The following is a 19,238-nucleotide window of genomic DNA, read 5'->3' on the forward strand; positions in this document are numbered from 1 at the left end:
AGATTCTGAGTCTTCAATTGGCGTTGTTATTTGTAGTACAAGGTAAACCATTTTGTGATATTCAGCATGAAGAGTAGGGAATGGAGAGTTTTCACTATCTCCCCAGCATCTGTTTATCTCTTTTTCTATCAAGAATATACAGACTCACTTTTGGTAAGCATTCTTCTCTCATTTTTAGGAATGTGCTTTACCTGGGATTGGAATCATTCTTAGCCATTGGTGCCATTAAACTAACTGAATGCCAGAAGGGAAAACAGGCAAAACAAAACAAAACAAAACAAAAAACCAACTGAGAGGAAAGGGATTAGTAAACTTAGTTTTCCAAAGAGCTGCTGTTTCTGCTATTTTTTTTTCTTTCTGAAAATATTCTGAACACTGAAAGATGAGTACATTATTCCCAAATCTATGAGTATATGTAAAAGAACCTATTTAAATAATGTTTGTTCTAGTCTTATGAAGGAAGGTCTGCACAAGCCAAGGAGAATTCTTATCTTATTTATGTTTTGTGACTAAATGTGTGGTAATATATATTTGGAAAGAATCCTGAAATTTTCTAAACTCTCAGATTGGATTGTCCAAGAAGCATTTCCTTGTGAGAGTACTTCTTATCATTTTCACTAATAGCAAACTTTGTATTCAAACCCTTCTCTCTGACACTTAATAGTTTCTATTCCACAATTTCCCCTGCTGGGTTTAAAAATGCAGCTGGCTTCCCACTGTGCCGGTTATTTCATTAAGAGTAAAATGTTGGAGTGGTGACATTGCCTATAATCTCTCTTAAAATTCTCTGTTAATTACTAATGTAAACAGTATGTGGGTGACTGTTCCTTATGTGGTCTATCAAGATGTTTTCAACATTGGCAGAATGAAATGACATTAGAGAGACAAAATTCACAAGGATAAGACCCTTTTCTCTAAAAATCTAGGAAGATTATGGTTTGACCTATCTTACTCAAATTCTTTTCTCTATAGAATAGAGAAAATCTACAAAATTTGATTATTCAATACCAAACCTAAAGGAATGATCTGTGGAGACATTCCCAAGCCACATTCTTATCCATCTAGTGACATTTTCATAGCTCAAAATTTAGCCTCTTGCTTTGGTGTAGATGAACTCCTAAGTAGAAAGCAAACACTTTGAAGAAATGGTAATAGCATTGATTATATGTGTAATATACACTATTATGCCTAGCACTGTTATTTCTATTGATGGGTGATATTTCACATAAAATACTAAATTATTTTTGGATGAGGGAATGGAGAGTTTTGATTATCTTCCCAGCAACTATTTCTCTCATTTTGTCAAGAACATACAGATGTACCTTTGGTGAGCGTTCTTTCTTCATTTTTAGCCATGTGCTTTGCCTGAGATCGGAATAATTTTTAGGTCCAAAGATAATTTTAAAGTAAGAAAGTGATGACAATCTTATTTAGGACTATGAAGGCTAAGGAGTGGGGTTAAAAAAAAGAGACTGTACATACTAGAGAAATGAGACCTAAGGTCCCAGAAGTTAAAGAAATGAAAGAATCCCTCCCCCCCGACCAAAAAAAAAAAGAAAAAAGAAAAAAACCTCTTCAAGTTTCAAAGGTAAACTTCATGTGTATTAAGGGTTTTCCCAGAACCAGAATGGTTTACTCAGAGAAAGAATCTCTCTTGTGGGGGGAGGGGCAGAGGGAGAGGGAGAGAGAACCTCAAGCAGAGTCCCTGCTGAACATGGAGCTTGACGCAGGGCTTGATCCCATGACCCTGAGATCATGTCCTAAGCTGAAGACTGACTGAGCCACCCAGGCACCCCACAAGTAAAAATATTTTTAAATAAAATAACATAAATGAATAAGAAGTGTATCTCTTGATTTCTTAATAAATGAGAGAAAAAGTAAACCTGAAATCTTGAGCCATTAGATAATATTTAACTATTGGATTCCTGGGTAAATATTTGGCATTTTTCTTGAATTAATCTGCATCCTAGAAATACATATCATAAATACTCTATACACTTATATCTCAGGAGTTATGTTCCTTTTATTTGTCGGTGTGTGTGTGTGTGTGTGTGTGTGCGTACAGGTATGTCGTCTGTGTGTTGGTGTACTACTTTCAGAGCTGCCACTCTAAGGATACATTGAGTTCATGCTATCACCATCAAAACAACATTCCCTTCAATTATTTTCTGCAAGAAATTATGATACAACAGACTAAAAGAATCTAGGAGCTAAGATTTATGTTGCAGCTTCTTTTTATCATTTGCCGCTGACAGGCTTTCATAATACAATTACAGCTATCCCATATGCATCCAGCTACATCACTTCAAGAATGATCTTCTCCTTTGCGGGCACTAACGTGGAACACTTCAGACATGTGTTTGTACCTCACAATGTTCACTGAGACACATTTTCTGTTAGTTTGCAGAAGGAGGCTCATATCCCATCCCAATATCCATGTGGACTTGTCATGCTTTTATTAATTTATTCCTTTCCACTTCCATGACTTTCAGTGAAATATTGTAATACACATGTTTGTTGTTATAGTTGTAGTATTTTTTTTATTATGTCACAGCAGGGAAATGCTATTGGAAGAAATAATTAAATGTAAAGTCATTTGAAGGACTCTACAATTTCTTTAGAACTCAAGTTGCAAAGTAATTCAGAATCCTACCTCCTCAGGCAAGGATGATCTACTTGAATTCCTTTGGAAAGGTGAAGGGCCTTTTATTATGACAAATTTTGCAGAGACTAATTTGTGAAAAAGAAGTACATTTTTTCTGACCCTAATTTCTAAAATACCTACAGAGAAATAAGTCCCATGTTCTAGAAGGTTGTCAACGATGAAACTGGTCATAGGAATTTTTATACCATAATGAAAAGAAAAAATATTTCTGGTTTGTTTAGAGAAAAATAGTCAAATTTAGTATATAAATTAAAAATGTATAAATATATATCAGAAACACATAGGTAACATATATCACATTCTATGATGTTGCCTACAGCCAGGCTTTGGTGGGCTTCATGAGTATAATTCTGAAAATAAAGCAAAAACTCCTATTATCATGAAACAAACAAGTCAATGTTACTAAATTAGGAGATATTAGAATACTATTTTTAATAAGATGCTCATATTGGTAGAGGATTGTCAGGATCTTTTACACAGCATGAGTATACTATATTTGAGAAGTGAATTCAAATCTTCAGAAGTATATTAATTAACTGTAAAATATCCTGAGTTGCTTAGCTGATCGGTGGTAAAGGTTTGGGAACATCAAAACGTCTCTGAATAAATCAACAATGTGAATAATTTTAGCTGAAAAGGTTCTCTTTAGTTAAATATCATCTCACCTTCAAACTTCTAGTCATCCAGTTTCCTCCTTTTGTACCACTCCTCTCTTCTTGTCTTTTTTACTGCTTCTAAAGTATGTGTTCTTCTTTCTATATGCAGTATTCCTGCAGACTTCTATTCTTTTCCAAGCATTTACTTTCTCAATACACTAATAAGTCTAAGAAACAGCTCCAAATGTTTATTTCCATAAGATTGATAGTACCAACAGTTATGGGTACTAGTATTCTGGAAAGACTTCAGGTCTTTTCAAGCCAAATCACACATATATTTATCTATTGAAATCAGCAGATATGCATAAAAAACATATTTTGCTTTTGCCATTTGGTAAAAACAAATAAATATGATTTACATATTTTCCTGATATACATGTGATAAACATCTAATTTTATGGAAACTGGTATCAATTAATGCATTTTATTCATATTAACAAATATTAGGATAATAGTAATTCCCCAATAACTTGGGAAATAACATTTCTCAGAGTTAAAGTACTCTCACATCAGCACATAATGGGAAGATTCCAAATGTATTATACAGAATGACTTACTAACTATACTTGGTAGTATTCTTTTTTTTTTCACATTTAGCTGTATTTGATAATATTCTTAATAATAAAGAAACAATGAATCAACTAAAGCTTGTGGCTAATAGAATATTCATGGAGGCAAATTTAGCAATGTTTTTAGCATAATTGAATTTTTGCAAGATATGAAAAAATAAAACAAAAACACTAAAGAAGAATAAACTCATATAATCAAAGTTACTATAGTGTGTTACAAATAAAGATCCATTTTCATCTTTGTAACTTATTAGCAAAAGCTTTGTGAACATTTACGCCATCTAAAATCTCATTATATAAAACATTAGAAATTTTAAAGCATTCTGTTACTTATATTCAAGCTTAATTAAGAAAGGCTGGCATGATAGATTTTCTCATTTACAAGTATTTCAAAGTACTCATGTGATGTATTTAGTTTCTAACTCATGAGCCTTCCCGGTTCATAGTTTACATATTGACATCCATTTTATTTTATTTCCATATGCCATACAAATTTCAACTTATTCCCCATTATAACCAGTGTATTTTTTTTTACTGAAGTATTGCCATAGATAATTGTGTCGCCACCAAGTCCAAAATGTTAAAAGCAAGATCTTATTTCATAGATTTTTTTTTAAACTAAATATTTCATCACAAGTACTCAAGTGTTTTTGCCTGAAAATTTATCCTAAGGCAGAAAATAAATGCCATATAATTTAATAAGCTAAATACTATGTTTTCATTATTTGTATGTGAAAAAGGTAAGCAATCATTAATAGCACATGTGTGTGGGGGATGAACATGCACAGACACACAAACATAAAGACACATATATATTTTCTTTTCAGTAACAAGGACTCGTTCATACTTGTTTTCTAAGTCAGTCTCTTTTATAAAAAACAGTGCACATTTTAGACAGAGCACACAAAGCAATGAATTGCAATAGTAATCATGGATTTTGGAGCTGGATTGCGTAGGCTAACATTTCAGCTTTGTAGGCACCATGTAACTTTTGGTGTTAATTAAACTCTCTGCCTCAGTTCCACCATCAGTGAAAAATGACAATAGTATCCATTACACAGGAGTAAGGGAAGAATTAAATGTGTTAAGTCATGTAAAGTGCTTAGAACATTATCTGGCTTATAGGAAGTTCTCAAAAAAATCTTGCTTATAGTTATTAGTTATAGCTGAAATATTTAATATTAGTTATACAATCAGCTTTGTCCTATCAATGCTTGTTTTTCCAAGAAGCATTAAATGACCTAAAACACTTTATAAACACAATTGATTCATATAAAAAAAGAGGCTGAAAGTCTCGAGAGCTTCAGATTCACAATAATTTAACTATTTCAACTAAGAACTTCAATAATAAAAATTTGCATATGGCTGTAATTGGATATAGATAAAACCTGAGTCAAACCAATCCAATATTTGGTTGAATGTTTGCATGAGAGAAAATGAGTTTCTTTTCTCACCATCATGATGATGATCAAGAGCATAGTTCTTAAGTATTTTAAATACTTTATCATTTTATCATCCTTGCTATAATGAACAAAGTCTCAAGTCTCTCAAATAAGACAGTGTATTGACTTAAAATAAATTCTTCAGCAAGTAAATTTCTACGTGCTTTAACTACTCCATTGGTACAACGGGAGTGATAACAATAGATATTGCTTAATGTTATGGGGAAGAATTAATGAACTAATGAAAGGTGAATTCTTTACCAGAGTTTATGGCATATAAGAAGCACACAATAAATGTATATAAGTATTATATTACCAACAACAACTGAATATATTTCCTATTTATACAAGCATATTATACTCTGAATATTAAAACTACAGCTAAAGGTAAAATGCCTAAATAATCAGCTAGCAAGGAGAGGATATTGTCCTAAAAGTATAACTCAATGGCTATATTGATCAATTTTGTAAGACTGGTTTCTTATTAAAACTTTACTCTTTTTTAAACTAACATATTAATTGAATTATACAAATTATGGATGGATTTGAATCTTTCACTGGATTTTTCTGATGTGCTAAGAAATGAAAAAAAAATTTCTGATAATAAAAATAACTTTAATGTCTGAGAAAAAGTAGTAAAAAAAAAAAATCATGGGCTTTGTACCCAAAGAAAGCGGTCATGCTTATGTCATCATATAGTAAGTAATTTTAGGTGAATTTCTTTTTTTTTTAAAGATTTTTTTTATTTATTTGACAGAGAGAGACAGTGAGAGCAGGAACACAAGCAGCAGGAGTGGGAGAGGGAGAAGCAGGCTTCCTGCTGAGCAGGGAGCCTGATGTGGGGCTCAATCCCAGGACCCTGGGATCATGACCTGAGCCAAAGGCAGACGCTTAACGACTGAGCCACCCAGGCGCCCTAGGTGAATTTTTAAATTCCATGTACTTCAGTCTCATCAGTAAAATGAAACATAAATGGCAGTCAAAATACTTTGAGACCCACTCCCCTAGTAGCCTTAGCAATCTTTAAAATTACTGTAATGACAGAGCAAATGAGGTATTATTCTGAATGTCTGCTAAATCTCACTATAACTTACATTCCTCCAGAGTCCTGTGGTATCCAATTAATCAGTGCCAGAATTTATGTTTATATTCTGCTTTGTTCTTTTCCATATCAATTTAAGCTATAATGAAGATGATTACTGCAGTGCTTTTATCCTATATCCTCTGCTTTTCAGAAAATTATCTTTCTTTCCTTGGTGATTTCTTCTATATTTTCCACAAGATGTCAAGTTCTATAGACTGACGACAAAGTGTAAAAGTATCTAAAAACCTGGAGGTGGGGAAACAACTAACGTGACCATTCACTATAAATGAAAAAAAAGTGATCCTTATACTTTATAAATCAAATGTGCATAGGGGATATTGTAATGACTTTGTATGACAGATGGTAAGTACACTTATCATGGTGAGCATTTCATAACATATGTAATTGTTGAATCACTATGTTGTGTACCTGAAATACAATATTGTATGTCAACTATACTTCAATAAAAATAATAATTCACTCATGAAAAAACTCTAGATGATTTTAAAACAAACAACATAAAAATAAGACAAAAATAAATAATGTTCAGCCATAAGTAGAAATGAAAAAAAATATTTCCTAAAACATCAATTCTCCTACCCTTTTGTCTCATGACCTCTTTAACTCTTAGTATAACTAAAATTCTCAAAGACTATTGGTTTATGTGAGTTATATTATCATGCACCATGTTAGAAATTAAAACTGAGAAATTTTTTAAAGTACATTATTGCTACTGTCTTGATCCCTAAGATGGCATCAGATTTACCTACCACTGCTTTTGCAAAATCAGTACCCGTATCTAATACAATGAAAAAGGCAAGTAATGTCAGAATTGTTATGAAAATAGTTTTGACCTTGTGGAATCCCTGGAAAGAACTCAGGAATTCCAAATTTCCATGAACCACACTTTGAGAATGGCTGCATGAAGGGTTAATATTCCCCAAGGTCTGGAAGAGACAGCCAACACAACTCCCTTTAGTTTTTATCCTAACCTATCCTGAAATATTTTAATCATTTACTAAATTCTTAAATTTCAAAGCACACATGTATAACATAATTTCACTCAAACTTAAATGAATAGCAAGAAGTACTAGCAAGCATTTTAGTAGGACATTATCAAAGTATATTCTCAGAATTGAAAAGGCTGAAATATTAACGAAGAGAAAAAGTGTCTTCCAGACAGGAATTTCCCAGCTTCTCCATATTCTCTACATTTCGGATTTGATAATGGGAATTATTTTCCTTCCTTCCTTTCCTTTCCTTTTATTCTTAATAAACATGGACAAAACAGTAAATCTTAAGGCAATCTCTATGCCCATCTGTTCTTTTTACTGCATCGAACAAGCATTCAATGGAAAACTCCCTGATATGAGGGATTATTTTTGATCTGTTATAAGTCATAAAAGAAACTCAAGATATAATGTAATAATTCTGTTAAAGGAGCAAAGGAGAAAACTGAAATGGAAAAACTCACAAAAATACACACAGTTATTGCAGAACATTTACCCAGTTATGTACACACAGAAACTGCTGCTGACATTTCTTCTTTGACTGCTATTGTAAGAGTTCTTAACTTCACCAGGATTGAATACAACAAAAACCAAGATCTTTTTGTAAACTGTAAAATCCCCTGCAGTGGTACTGATATAAACCGAAATATAACTTTTTCAGAAAGGTGAGAAACAAATTTATTTCTCCCTTCTTCCCTTCATCACTCCCTCCCCCATGTTTTTGTTTGTTTGTTTGTTTGTTTGTTTGTTTTTTTGCATGTTCCCATTGTGACTAGGACATAAGACAATGTAACCTTGCTAAAATGCTGGTAGAAGATTAAAAGTAAAACTCAGATCACTCACTTAAGTAGAAAAAAAAATCATCCTACTTTATATATTTAACATCTCTACTTGATAGAAAACCCTAAAGAGGGTATTGGTTAAATGTCTAGATTATGATTTTTGATTCCAAGAGAATTCAAAACACAAGAAACATATTTCTATCCATGCCTCCAGAAATAACTGCTATTTCTTTGATACTGTCTTACTGAAATGCCCACTAAACCTAACTTGACTTTATTCACTTTCTAGCTTAAAACACAATGCATTGGAGCGCCTGGGTGGCTCAGTCATTAAGCATCTGCCTTCGGCTCATATCATGATCCAAGCATCCTGGGATCGAGCCCCGCACTGGGCTCCGTGCTCGGCGGGAAGCCTGCTTCTCCCTCTCCCACTCCCCCCTGCTTGTGTTCCTGCTCTTGCTGTCTCACTCTCTGTCAAATAAATAAATAAAATCTTAAAAAAAAACAACAACAATGCATTAAGAATAGACATGTAGACAGAAAATGGATTAGTCATTGTGTGGTGTGGGAAGGAGATGGAGATTACCAGTAATGGGCATCAGGATCTTAATGTGGTGATGGAAATACTCTAAAACTGATTTATGGTGATGTTGCATCACTTGGTAAACTGGTAAATTTACTTAAAATATCATTATACTTCAAATGAGTGGATTATATGGCATATAAAAATGCTTCAATAATGTTATATATAAAAACGAATGCAATGAATGAGAGAAGCAAGACACCAAAAAGCATATGCTATATGAATTCATGTATTTAAATTATGAAATGGGCAAAAATGATTTAAGGTATTAGAAGGCTCAATAGCAGCAAAAGTTGGGGTGGGAATAGACAATGGCTGGTGCAGAGTATGAAGGGGTACCTCTGAGATGCTGTTAACGTTCTATGTCTTCATCTGGTTGTTAGTTGGATGCGCTTTGTTTGTGAAAATTCACTGAATTGTATATATTTATGATACGAGCAATTTTCCACATGCATATTACCTCAATAAATGTACACTATATACACATACATATATACCTGTTCACAAATGCCTTTTCAATTTGAACAATATATGCAATTCTACGTAAAGTAATACTGTTATAGCACGTATTTAAAATATGTGTCCAAAAAGACGGCCTGAGGAAGTCATATGATATTCAAACTTCCCACATTTAGATGGAGTTTATGTCCAACTACTAAGAAGAACTCCAACAGGACTTTGTATTGACGAGGGGGATAGCATCAAGCTAGTTTATTATCAAATTATCAAGGTTTCTTAAGAGCATATGAACTGGATCTATGCGGAGACTGGTGGGAGGCTCGCCTCAAGTTGTAGCACTTTCCAAAGAGGCTTTGGAGAAACTAAATAGTGCAGAGCAGGCACCAATAAGCTTTTGAAGAGCGAGAAGAGGTTGGGTGAGGGATTAGTGAAGGGAAGCTGTCCCCTCATGCTCTTTTTGGTGCCTTATATACCTAATATATCTTATATATCTAATATATTTTATGTCTAATATCACTTTGGTCTCTTCTGGTTCCACAGACCCTGCCATCCTTCAAGGACCAGCTTAACCTTCTCTCTCCAATGAACACTCTTTAACATTATCTGGCCAAAAGAGCTTTCCTCCTTTTTTTGAACTCCTCAATAAATCTAAATGCAATAAAAATAAAATACTGAGCAAATAATCTGTTTGTTTTTTATCTGCCAAAAAGCTATAGGTGTGTGGGCAGGAACCATGCCTAGCTTAATCATCCACCAAACTCCAGAGCTGTCAGGGTGCACTCGGAATTTCAAGTGTTGGTGGAGTTAAAAATGGAAATATTTCCATTAATAGCCGAAGATAACATGAAACCTCAGCTGCATTCAAAATGTAAAATTTCTGCAGTTATCAGTTGCCAACAGTCATTTTCACATTTAGATTCTAAAGCTATATGTACCATTTTTTTAAATCTCTCTAGTGTGTAAGTGTAAAATAAAAAGAAACAAAAATCACTCAGATAATAGAATTAAGAAAGCTTTTAAGTGGCACGACACCATCGGAGAGCACATTTACTTATTCATTTACACATCATTAAACATCAGAAGTTAGTTTTAGGTAAAATCAAGAGAAAGTCTGCCCTCTAGAAGCCTACAATTTACTTTAGACAAAGCAACTGTCTGGGGTGTGATAATACGGGTTTATTAATGTTTAGCTGCAATAAAGAAGGATGCAGATGATAACAAGTGAGTGAGAATACAAGTTCCGAGAAGGATAAGGAAATGTCTTCTGACATTTTAATAAGCCTTCTAGCAGGATAATGAAAGAAGAGAAAAAGCACAGAACTTTCGGAGGGGATGAGGGCAAAATGGCATAAAAACACATTTGGATTTGAGAACATGAGGTGTAATCGGCAAGACAGTGAAGAATCTGGCAACTCTAGGGCAGGTATCAGATTCAAAGTTCTACTGGGGAAAAACATGGAAATCAAGTGCCACATCCTTTAGATTCAAGTCCCCAATTTTTCACACATAACTAATATTTTATTATACGGTTTTATTTATGTATTTGTTCAATGTGTATTCAAATATCTACATGAATACTATTTCATGTCTGCCCTTGCCTGTAACATCTGTCTAATTTATGAGACTGAAGCAAGTTATGAAGGCTGTTTAACAAGGTTATACAAGGATACACAAAAACATTTTGTATTTTGTAATATAATCCTCTAAGCGAGAGACATGCTTAAAAATGTTTAGACACTGATATAATGTCTTTCTAGAACTTTAAATGAGAGAAAACAATAATTATCTAAATATCTTTTAGAAAAGTTCCCCCATTATAATTTTAATTCAAATTGATTATTTAAGCTGTCCGTATCATTATTAATATGATACATCCATATAATAATTAGAAATTATTAGCATTATTTAACATGCTGTCACTCACAGGACAGTGAAAGTTCATTAATTAAAAAGCAGCTGAAGCTGACATGGCCATCTCATCTCTTAAGAACTTACAAGATGGAACCTGACTTCTTCTAAGAGTCAAAAGCATTTATTTACAAGTGTAAATGTAGTATATTTAGCAGTCCAAACACAACCAAGGAACTTGCCTCCATACAGAATTAACCACAATTATTTCAGCTGACAATTCTTACTTGAGAAACCACCAGGGGTCTTCCACAAATGATTCACTCAGGGTGCTTAAAGCAATTTTACTCTTCAGATTTGTCACTTTACAGACACATCCCATATAATTCAGCAGCTTGAGAGGATCCATTGTAACTATTTTTTGTAATAATTATAAGATTAAAGGCTTATTTTGGGAGCCATTAATAATATCAGTAAAAGGATTAAAACAATTTCAATGAAAATCATAAAGAGATCAAAGAGCTAGTGAAGTTAATGCTTCTGCTACATTTAAAATGAAAGGCTAGTCACAGAAAAGCAGAATTTCCTCCTCGACCTACACCTCGAATGCATAAAGAATCCATTTTTGTTTGTTGGTCTGACAGAAATAAATAAAATAAAATAACAATTTAGTCATAGTGCCCATTCATACTACACATGGAAAATCACTCAGGACAGACACCATTATAACACTTACACAATAATGAAGTAATTAGACCTCTTGTAGGCATAACATCAGAGAATTTAACCATAGTTGGAGGCATGTCAAATATATAACAAGAAGAGACATACAATGAGAGATAAGAATGAAACACACAAGAAGAACCAAACACAACCAAACTTACATCAAATGGAATCCCTAATTTTAAAATCTTATTTCTCATTAATATTCACCTTAGCATGAGTTAGCATTTTAGAAATAGACAAGCAAAAGCACTTAGATTTGCCCAGAGAGACCATTAATCTTTCAAGCACACTTCAGATGTTTTGATCATCAAAAACTGGGCACGTTATAATTTCTATTAACAGTTTATACAACAGTAATTTATAAAAAAAAAGATACTATCAATTTATTAATCACACACAAACATACATATCAGAATTTTAAGCATCAAGAAGACAAATAGTTAAAAACAATACAGGCTTTCTCAAGCACAAGAAAGGTAAGCCTCAAGAACTATTGTTTGTGCTTTTATATACTTGAATTTGTTTATTTTTACATATGCTATGACTTCCCCCATATTTTAAGAACTCCTTAAATAATAGAAGAAAATAATTGGCTAAATAGAAATCCTAATGAAAAAAATAATTCACTAAATAAGTAATTTACTGATTATTTTAAAATTACTTTGTGAGCAAGTAGTCAGAAAGTATGAAGGCGGAGCGCCTGGGTGGCTCAGATGGTTAAGCAACTGCCTTAGGCTCAGGTCATGATCCTGGAGTCCCGGGATCGAGACCCACATCGGGCTCCCTGCTCAGCAGGGAGTCTGCTTCTCCCTCTGACCGCCCCCATGCTCTCTCTCATTCTCTCTCTCAAATAAATAAATAAAATCTTTCAAAAAAGTATGAAGGCCTATAGTAAATGATTTCACAAATTTCTGAGAAATCATAGTAATACTGAACAAATATTTAAGAGATATATATATAATATTTAGCCAATTTATCAAGAAACTTTAGTATAATTTAAACCTTCTATAATATGGATTCCCATTAACCATTTCCTTTAGAATTGAAGATCTTTTCTTTATCCAATGATATGATATTATATATAATTATATATATTATTTACATTATTTGAACATGGTAATATTGTGAATAGCTTAAATGAGTATTACTAGATAACAAAGTAATACTTTTTTCATTGTTTTTCAAGGCCAAATAATCATTAATCAATAGCCTTTTACTACATTTTGATTAATGGTTACAAAAATTGCCTATTAACTTTTCTTCTTTTTCATACATTGATAGAAAATATTTATTAGCAGTAAAATAATTTTTCTGAAATTTTTGGAGAAAATTACAAAAGTCTGTTTTTGAAAACTGTGAAAAATAAATTTAGTTTCTCATCTATAGAGCCCAGTTCTAGAGAAGTCAGAGTACACCATGAAACCAAATAACTAATCTAATAAATTTTAATAATTTCCAAATGCCATTTTTAATCTCTAATACCAACACTTTAGTGATATGGGAAACCAGTTTGAAATTGAAAAAGTGGTTCTTTTTTTTTAAGATTTTATTTATTTATTTGACAGAGAGAGACACAGTGAGAGGGAACACAAGCAGGGGAAGTGGGAGAGGGAAAGCAGGCTTCCCGCTGAGGAGGGAGCTCGATGCGGGGCTCAATCCCAAGACCTTGGGATCATGACCTGAGCCAAAGGCAGACGCTTAATGACTGAGCCACCCAGGTACCCCGAAAAAGTAGTTCAAATTATTCTAAAATATACAATGCTATTTGTATTCTTACCTATGCTCAATATGTCACCCAGATTCATGTTGAGAGTTTATACTAAATGCACAAAAAAAAGATTAGAAGTATCATACCTTTGAGACATAATCTTATAGGCATCTGGCAGGTAGCATCGGATATTCTCCATCTGAGCAGGGTCAGAGTCACAAATTTTGTCATCAGTCCTCCCATAGTTGGCACTTTCTATCATGATGACATCCGTTCCTGGACAGCGGAGCTCTATGGGGTAGCTCTCACAGGAGAGCTCTCTGCGGACCACAGCCATCGGAATTGGGGCACGGCTGAAAGCTACCGGAAGGAGGAGGAAGAAACGTCAGTCATCTTTATGACATACAAAGGAAAAGTACCTGTGTTTGCTTTTCCAGTGTTTGGGGTAAACTAATACCAAAAAATAAACCAGTTGCAATTAACAATTTTAGCTAAAACAGAAAATTTCTCACTTCAATAAATTTAGAGGACTTTTAAAAATCTAAGAATAACAGCTATTTCATAAAACCTTATCTAATACAGTTTTCTTATAAATGAAAGAAAAAAGAACACTCGATTTTCTAAAACTTTAGCCGGTATGTGAGGTAAAGTTTATGTAGAAATATTACCCAGTTTGTAGAGAAAGATTCTCAGGTAAGCCTCAGGGGTATCATATGTGTGTCTTGTTTTATTTTGTTTTATGGAAACTATTACCAAAAATTGCATTTTTGTTGAGTTCATATAATCTTAAGTATTCTATTTCAATTTGAAAACATGATTTCATTTTACAGTAAAAAATAATATAATCAGTATACTTTATAATTTAATTATACTGATAATAAGTGTTCTTTATTTTTTTTATTTTTTTTTTAAAGATTTATTTATTTATTTGAGAGAGCGAGAATGAGAGAGAGAGAGAGTACATGAGAGCGGGGAGGGTCAGAGGGAGAAGCAGGCTCCCTGCTGAGCAGGGAGCCCGATGTGGGACTCGATCCCAGGACTCCGGGATCATGACCTGAGCCGAAGGCAGTCGCTTAACCAACTGAGCCACCCAGGCACCCAATAAGTGTTCTTTAGGAAAGCAGAGATTTATATGGAGAAAAACTAAATTTTCCTTCAGCTCTCTCCACACACTTTCCCCTCACTGTCAAGAGATAACCAGATAGCATTGTGGTGACCCTCCTATTAGAATTTTCTACAGAAAAACAAATAGACATTGTATGTTTCCTCCTACCCTTCTTTATATTTTATTCAGGTGGTGTTACACTACACATGTTGTTTGATACCTTGATTTATTTTATTTATTATTTTAATGAACATCTCTTTTCATTTCTGTATTGTAGTCCTCATTTTAATAGCTGCATTTTATATACCTATAAACATTATATAATTGATCTTATGTTGATGTGCATTTGGGAATGTCCATGTGTTTTTGTCATAATACTGTAAAGAAGTATAAACGTATTTGTGTACCTTGGCTATAATATTTTAGAAAAAATATAATTATCCAAATATATTTTATGTATGTTTTTATAAATGAAATTGATGGATCAAAGGGGAAATATATTTCAAGTTTGGCAAAAATCAACAACTAGATATCCAAAAAACTTAAGAAACATGTACAGTTCTACCAGCAGCACTTTTCATTGCAAAACAACATATTACCAATTCCTTTAAATTTTGCCAATGTGATAGACAAATAATGGTAAAATATCCTTTTTACAAAATTTTCAGTATTCTATTTGTACAATGGAATATATTTTCATGTTTATCAACCTTTCAAATTCCTTTTATTTATGAATTGCTTGCTCACATTTATACATGGGTCACTATTGTAAAAGTTCTTTGTATAACAAAAATTAAAAATTGGTCCTTTATATTTGTGGCAAATACGTTCTTTTAGTTTGTTGTTTGATTTTAGATGTTTGCTGAACATATGTATTTCATTTTTACACAGGGAATTACCCATCTTTTCATGTCGAGTTTATGTTTCCCACTCCAAGATTGTGAACATAATCAGTACATTATTGGAAGAAAGTCAAATGTTTAATTGTAAAAACTCAAGTTTTCTTTTAAAAGCATATAATTGAAATTCTAAATTAAGTGTTTACCAATCATCTAATAAGTGAATTTCCACATAACAGAAATAATTATAGAGATCCATACATGATAGCTATAAATATGCATTATTTGATTAATTCGCTAATGTGTACATATACAAAAATATGTATTTAAATAAATATATGCAACTTTTCCTGTAGCTTTTTTACAAAGCATGAAATGTGAAAATAAAAGAAGAGAGGAGAGAAACAATGAGTGGAGGTAGAGAAAGAAAAATTTTATTATTCTAAGTATTTTCACTTAAAACTTAAAAGAAATATTGATTTGGGGGATGCCTGGGTGGCTCAATCAGTTAAGCATCTGCCTCCCGCTTGGGTCATGATCCCGGAGTCCTGGGATCGAGCCCGACATTGAGCTCCCTGCTCAGCTGGGAGTCTGCTTCTCTCTCTCCCTCTGCCCCTGCTCATGCTCATGCTCTCTCGCTCACTCTTTCCCTTAAATAAGTAATCTTTAAAAAAATATAATTTGGTTTGTGAAATCATACGATTATTTCAAAATTGGGAATGATATTAGTTTTTATGTCATTTCTGTAATGTTTCAGAAAAGCTACAATTGTACCATACACCGCATGTATAACTTCTGAGCAGGTCCCTTAAAGTTCTCAAGCAGCACATATAGGTAATTCCATTCTGGTTGTTATTCAACAACCATCTTGTTTGCTCTGTCACTCTCTCTCTCTCTCACACACATACACACACAGAAGAATCTAGCACATCCATAGCATTCATCAGAGAGTTAACATAATTAGAGGTTGTTTGTAACATTATTTTTAAAGTTTGCTCGAGTCAACATTTTGACAGGATATTCCCACAATAGAGAGACACTGAATTTCTGAAATATGCATTTCTATTTTTCTTAAAATAAAATAAAATATCCTTGTTTCTCTATCATTCTGAAATTAGATGGTTGTTTAAACACGACATCCTTTTTAATAGTGAGGTTTCTAAAAAAAGAAGTGGGATTTCAGTTTTCAAGGATAAAGACATTTTCATTAATGTATTTAGTATTTTAAGTAATGGAATCATTGAATAATAAAAATATTCCAAATTGGGGATCCAGTTTCATGACTTAGGTATGGAATCATAGGGGGTGTTTTTGTTTCTTTGGTTTTTATTTTTCGCTTTAATAAAAGGTTTCTGAAAACAGAATTTTCCAGGAAATTTTTTAGCATTTGCTAAAAGGCAATTTGTTTCTTAACTTTGGTATAACTATTTTAAAAATAACATTGAAACTGCTTCCAAACATTGAATTGATCTGGCTATATTTTAACTTAAACAATTAAGTTAAATTAAGTTAAAAAGCAAGTTAATTTAACAAGGAAACAAAACAAATAAGCAAATCATACAATTAAAGCATTTGTCTGACTAAGTGGATAATTTGGTTAATTAAATTCATCAGTCAATTTTTGTCAAAACATGTGTACATAGAGAAAGCTTTATTCTGGTTCTTAATTGTCAAAAATATGATTTAGAACCAGACCCTCGACAGTTGCAAAGTCAACTAAAATGTGGGGGCCAAAATTTTCCATGTATCTCTTTTGACCCTGTAAGAATTATGCATAAGTTATGTATATGGCAATTTTTACAGAGAGCCAGAGGTGATTTGTGGATGCTTTCTTCCATTTAACATATAATTGCATTTGTATCAGTAACCCAGTGATAAATTACACTCCTAAATGATGGATGCTTTGTGTAAAGGAATGTATTACTGGAAACTATCACATTGTCTAATTAGCTATTTAAATTACTTTTAATTATATTGCTAAATGCTTTAATCAGCAACCAAAGTCCAATGGAAAAAAAATATGCTTAAGTTAAATTTTTTTTGTTTGTTTTTTAACCATTCAGTTATTGTGCTAACAACAGAGAGATTTTGTTTAGTAAAGACTAAGACATGGGAAATGTCAACAATTCAAATTCAGGATAGTCTGTGAAATTGTCTATTCCATATTGTATTAGGGTAATATTGCATTGGGCATTGGGAAGTGGCTGTGGGAAAATAATTTGGAGCAAAGAAGGCATATTCTTGAACTCCTCCTCACTTTTATTCCATGAGTTAATCTGTTATAACAAGGAACAGAGTATCATCATTAGATGTGTAATAGGTATTAGCTAAATAAATCAGAAAAACATTACCCACTGACCATGGGACGAAGGAGGCATGGATGAAATGAAGCTTCTCTACTAAAGATGGCCAGAACCTCAGCAAATGTCCAGGTTCCACGGCAAGCACACACCTAATGAAAAGTGCTCCTGACCAGGGATTAAAATAACACCAGAAAAAGCTCCCTGTCCTTGCTCCCTAGTTTCAGCAAAAAATACTTCCATGTTTTCTTTTCTAAGGCCTCAGCCACTCTGTTGTTGAAACCTCTTAACTTCTTTGGGCTCTCTATCCTACTGTTAAGCCTGCTTGGTGACATTTGACTCAAAATACCTTAAGTCCTTAGTGAATTGTGGATGATAATAACAAAGATATCAGTCTAGGAATGGGAGGTGGGGGTGGAGGCAGAGGCTAAAAGCTGGTGACCAAAAACAAGTCAAAGGATTCTTTGTGGACCCCAAGGAAAGGGCTCAGAGACTTGCTAGGATAACCCTAGGGCATCGGAAGGGAGCTTCAAAGAAGGGAGTGGTAGTTGAGAAATAGAATTTTAAGACAAAGGATATCAGTTAAGAGTAACAGTAAACACAGACACAGAGGCAAGCAGCTCCAGTTAGTGGGTTGAGAGTATACACAGTATAATTTATTACATTTTAAACATGCTGAATTTAAGGAGCCAGGATAATATTCAAAAATGCTCAACTGTTGGGGCACCTCGGTGGCCCAGCCAGTTAAGCTGGGACTCTTGGTTTGGGCTCAGGTCGTGGTCTTAGGGTGGTGAGATGGAGCCCTGAGTGCGGCTCCACACTCAGCATAGAGCCTGCTTGAGATTCTCTCTCTCCCTCTCCTCGACCCCTTGGGCTCATGTGCGTGCTCTTTCCCCCGCCCCATTCTCTCCCTCTCTCTCAAATACATAAATCTTCAACTCTCAGTTGGATTCAGGAGTAGAATATAGGCTAGAACCATGGGAAGGACATGAAGTAGTGCAGGGAGTATCTCTAGAGAAAAGAATGAATGCAGAAGTTGGAATATCAGTGGCCACTGAAGAAATGTTGGAGGAGCATGTTACTGAGTCACACAGAGAGAGGCTCTGTGTATCTATTCAAGCAAGAATTTGATTAAACCAACTAACCTGCTTACCACTTACCACTGCTTTGAGGGTAAGGAAACTTGGTTACAGGACAGATGAATCAAGTTTGCATGTGCGCACGTGTGTGTGTGTGTGTGTGTGTGTGTGCGTGCGTGTGCGTGTGTGTGTGTGCGCGCACACGCGCGCACCCATCTCCTTGGGCCAAGCTTTCAATGCCCTGTTCAAATCTCATTTTTCCATGAATTATTCCACTTAAGTCACCAGATTTTATACATACATACATATATGTATATATAGAATTTTATTACATTATTTTATCATTTAATTTATATGTAAATATATATAAATACATACAGTCT

At 33.7% G+C, this 19,238-nt stretch overlaps 1 protein-coding gene across 20 annotated transcripts in view; it reads right to left on the bottom strand.

Annotated features, from left to right (window-relative positions):
• Positions 1-19,238, bottom strand: part of ADGRL3 (adhesion G protein-coupled receptor L3) — a 492,209-nt gene that overhangs the window by 386,465 nt on the left and 86,506 nt on the right. For 10 of the 20 annotated variants that reach the window (XM_088020841.1, XM_088020848.1, XM_088020839.1 and 7 more), the window contains one exon: positions 13,679-13,892. In XM_088020841.1, the coding sequence (XP_087876967.1) occupies positions 13,679-13,892 (214 nt within the window). Of the gene's footprint in view, positions 1-13,678; positions 13,893-19,238 lie in introns of those variants that run through there. The other 10 variants (XM_088020854.1, XM_088020853.1, XM_088020852.1 and 7 more) reach the window with 2 other exon arrangements.

This window comes from Eumetopias jubatus, unplaced genomic scaffold, assembly GCF_037043125.1.
Source record: "Eumetopias jubatus isolate StellerSeaLion01/CBP00866 unplaced genomic scaffold, mEumJub1_p1.0 scaffold_2, whole genome shotgun sequence".
Classification (NCBI taxonomy): Eukaryota; Metazoa; Chordata; class Mammalia; order Carnivora; family Otariidae; genus Eumetopias; species Eumetopias jubatus.